Genomic DNA, 4,532 nt, shown 5'->3' on the forward strand with positions numbered 1-4,532 from the left:
AAGCCCTCCCCCTGTACCTGCTTCTGCGACACTACATAAATATTTGATTATTGTATTTTATATTTGGCTATGATTACATACATGGATACATTTTAAAAAATATCTTTTCTAAGAAGAAAGAATGTTCATTTCAGAGATTTGTTGAGAATCAGAGAGCTTGAAATGAACAAAGTGTCTGATTTGTAAATCTGAAAAAATGGCTATTAGGTAGTTTAAAAGTTGATGTCAATTGTTCAAAAGAAGCAAAATAATCACGAGCAGAAAAATCTTGAAAATTATGAATACTGAGTCTACACTAATCCCTGATATCTGTATCTAACGAAGAAGGTAGAAAAAAATATAATCCAACTGGCAAGAGGAAATTATGATATAGAAAACATTTTCTAAATTGTGACTATTTTCTTAGTTTGTTCATCATTATTAGATTTTCTGCCAATATGAAAAATGGAAAGGACACTAAAACTCTCAGTGTAGATGAAACTTTAGAAACATTCAATTCTATTTTGATGCAAGAAGGGCAGTCAATTAATTTCTAAAAATGTTACATAATAAGTAAATAATGTATATTAACTGACTCCATTCCTTTTGTTTTTTTTTTGAAGATGAACTTTATTTAAACGGGGTTGTTTTCTTTGCCGTATGTACGAAGAAATAAGTGAATCCAGTGAATAAACAGAAATAGGAATAAAGATTAGTAGAGACTAAAAAAGGATACAAAACGTTAGGTAAAATGTTCATTTTAATGGAATTGATACGTGCAACCATAGTCATCAACAAAGGTGACCATCCTCATAATAATAATACATTGACTGGATTAAATAATGCAGATTATTTTACAGTCATTATAATTCCAAGATATTTACATTTGTCCTTCATTATTTTAAATGGGAAATTGAAATATATTGAAAAAGGTTCCCTTTAAGGGTAATAAATCACTCGCGTGCAGATTTAATTTGTAGCCAGAAAACCAGCCAATATGGGCAAATAAGGTTAATATATTTGGTATAGAAACCTGAGGAATTGCAATAAAAGACAAATGATCATCCACATGTAAGGAAACTTTCTGTTTAACACCATCCTTATTATCCCAGTGAAATCTCTACTCGCACGCAGAGTAAGTCAAACCAAGTCAAACAGCAAAGGACTTAAAGAGCAACCTTGTCGAGTTCCTTGATAAAGTGAGAATTGAAGCTGGAGGACTTAAATATAATCATTTAACCACTTAATAAAATCTAGGCCAAAATTGCAAACATGTTGTCCCATTCCACATGATTATTAGTCTTCTTGCCATCTAATGAAAGAACACATTCTGTATCAACAGCAGAAAGTCAATATAAGATATTCAACAATCGATGTATATATTATAATAACCATTATAACCATATAACCACTTACAGCACAGAACAGGCCAGTTCGGCTCTACTAGTCCATGCCGTAACAAATCCCCACCCTCCTAGACCCACTGACCAGCACCCGGTCCATACCCCTCCAGTCCTCTCCTCTCCATGTAACTATCCAGTCTATCCTTAAATGTAACCAATGATCCCACCTCAGCTACGTCTGCCGGAAGCTCATTCCACATCCCCACCACCCTTTGCGTAAAGAAATTTCCCCTCTTGTTCCCCTTATAATTTTCCCCCTTCAATCTTAAACCATGCCCTCTAGTTTGAATCTCCCCCTTTCTTAATTGAAAAAGCCTATCCACATTTACTCTGTCTGTCCCTTTTAAAATCTTAAACACCTCTATCAAGTCCCCCCTCAATCTTCTACGCTCCAGAGGAAAAATCCCCAGTCTGCACAACCTTTCCCTGTAACTCAAACCTTGAAATCCTGTCAACATTCTCTGAAATAATAAGTGTAACAATTTTTAATAAAACCAGTTTGGTCCGTATCAGCAATTAATGGTAAAAATATTCTCTAATTTATGGACCAGAAATTTAGACAATTATTCATATCTACGTTTTGGAATGAAATAGGTCTATTGGATGTACATTCAGCAGGGTCCTTCCCTTTTTTCAAAATAAAACATACATAAGCCTCATTAAAAATTGATGGAAGCTTCCCGACTTTAAATGAACCGACAATCACAGAACTTAAACGAGGTATAAGCCATTTGGAGAAAGATTTATAAAATTCAACAGGATATCCATCTGGTCCTGGGGATTTACCAAATTGTAATGAGGAAATATCTAATAATATTTCCTCCTGAGACATAGGAGCTTTTAGGCTTGTACGACAGTCCTGAGAAAACGAAGGTAAATTAAGGTGATGAAGAAAATCTGACATTAAGGTATAATCTTTAAATGCAGAGATTTAATCATTTTTGAATCTTACTCGTGTCCACAAGAACATTCCGGATTATTACGATAACGTGGACAGGGACATATTTGAAGCGGGCCACGCGTAAGGAATGAATTCTACTTAAATTAAGAATATTTGGTGTGATTAGCATTTTTTCCTGGCCAATTTCATAATAAATGAGCAAGGAAATGCTTTCAAGGTCTTTAACTCCTCCTTAAATTTTGACTGGGTCGCCGCATATATGAACGTGTTTGTACATGAGCTCAGGTTCACGAGCAGAGTCCCAACGTGAACGGCGATTTGTGCGGGAGAGAAATAGTCGCGATTAACGTACATGGTGAAGCTAGTGATAAAGTAGGTTACAGTCACCGGCAGCCAGAGCAGCGTGAAGCTGGCCGATACACTGAACAACAAGACGATGGACCGTTTTCTGCTCTCCATTTCCCTGTCATGGGCATTCCCACTCTTGTAACTCCGGAATGCCCTTCGTGCTTTGCTGACCAACAAGATATGTCTGATCGTCAACCCATTAAACAGGAACATTAAACCAAAAACAATGAATAAACTTTGAATGGATTTCACTCGAATGAACGCAACAAACGCTGGCGAGGCGAGGACGTCCAGTATCGGGCGTGTTCCCCAGGAAACGGTGCCAATTATTTGTCGAGGTTCAAATGCAAACAACAAGGGGATGTTTTCCACACAAAGCAGAATCAGAATTATTGGTGCGAGAATGCTTAAAGTTTTCACTCTGCAGTACTTTGGTTTAAGCTTCTGACAACATATCGCAACATATCGGTCAACAGTGAACGCGACTGTGGACCACTGCGACAATTCCAAAGTGATCGCCAACACATACATCATGGCTATAAGGAAATTAGTGTGGTGTAGGAATGTGTTTAACAAGCGAGGGATCATAATTTCATAAAGTATGACGTTGATGACGATCACCGTGAAATCCGCCACTGCCATGGTCATCATGTAGGCGGAGATACACTTGGAAAGTCCGCACCTTCCTCGGGAGAGGATCACGATTGTCAGAAAGTTCGCTGCAAGAAAAAGGAACACGGGGTGAGTGGGCCAGGTAGACAAACCGCGCAGCATGGAACCACAGAACCCTTGAACACCACGAGGTTTTTCGGCCTTTCTAGTCTGTGCCTTAGTATTATTCTGCCTGGTCCCACTAGCCTGCACTCCCGAATATCCCTCCATACCATCCTCCTTCCATATAAATGTCCAAGTTTTCTTAAATGTCAGCACCGAGCCCGCATTCACTGAATTCAGCTTGCAACTCTTTACACACTCCCTCTACTCTCTGCCTAAGAGGTTTCACTTAATGCTGCCTTTAAACTGTTCACATTTTACATGGCCTCCGATTTTTATCTTACATCCTCAGTGGGATAAGGCTGTTTTCATTTCTACACATTATAAATACGTATAACTCTATCAAATCTCCCCTCATTTTTTGTTTATGCTCCAGAGAATAAACTTCCCCTGTAACTCAATTCTTCAGGTCCTGGTAACATCCTTGTAAATTTCCGCTGCATCTTTTCAATTTTATTGATATAAAACCTGTAGCAAGGTGTCCGAACTGCCCACAATACACCATATGTGTTCACATCATTGTCTCTTGTAGCTTCATCAGGACGTTCAAATCCTATACTCATTGTTATGGTTATGAAGGCCATTGCACCAGAGCTCTCTTTATGATCCGATCTTCCCTTTCCGCTACTTTCAGGGAATTATATATCTATATCCCTAGATCCCTCTTTTCCACCTCACGCAGTTTACCGAAAAATGTCCGATCTTCGTTTGTCCCTCCAAGTGCATCACCTCACAGCTGTCTGCATTAAAATCCATCTGCCACTTTGGAACTCACTTTTCCCAGCTGGTCCAGATCCCATGCAAACTGTGAAACTGGTCATCGGTGTGTACTATACCTCCACTCTTTGTGTCATCTGCAAACTTGCTGATCCAATTCCCAACATTATCATGCAAATTATTGATTTGGTTGAGAAACAGCACATCGATCCTTCAGCCACTGCACTGATCACAGTCGTCCACGCAGAGAGACCACCATCCATTACCACTCTGACTTCTTCCGTACAGCCGGTGACTACTCCAATTGACGACATCACCATGAACACCGAGTAACCTCCAATGCGGGACCTTGTGAAAGGTCTTACCGAAGTCGATGTGGACGACACCCACACCATTTCCTTTATCAATCT

At 39.1% G+C, this 4,532-nt stretch overlaps 1 protein-coding gene across 1 annotated transcript; it reads right to left on the reverse strand.

The window, feature by feature from the left end:
* Positions 1–2,445: 2,445 nt before the first annotated feature.
* Positions 2,446–3,513, reverse strand: LOC138765514 (G-protein coupled receptor 15-like). The gene has a single exon (XM_069942542.1). The coding sequence runs from the start codon at positions 3,511–3,513 to the stop codon at positions 2,446–2,448; it is 1,068 nt and encodes a 355-aa protein (XP_069798643.1).
* Positions 3,514–4,532: the final 1,019 nt, after the last annotated feature.

The sequence above is a fragment of the Narcine bancroftii genome, chromosome 5 (assembly GCF_036971445.1).
Source record: "Narcine bancroftii isolate sNarBan1 chromosome 5, sNarBan1.hap1, whole genome shotgun sequence".
In the NCBI taxonomy this organism is placed as follows: domain Eukaryota; kingdom Metazoa; phylum Chordata; class Chondrichthyes; order Torpediniformes; family Narcinidae; genus Narcine; species Narcine bancroftii.

Bases quoted from the DNA above. Each gene is read 5' to 3' on its own strand.
- LOC138765514 (XM_069942542.1), bottom strand. From the start codon at position 3,513: ATGGAGGGATATTCGGGAGTGCAGGCTAGTGGGACCAGGCAGAATAAT.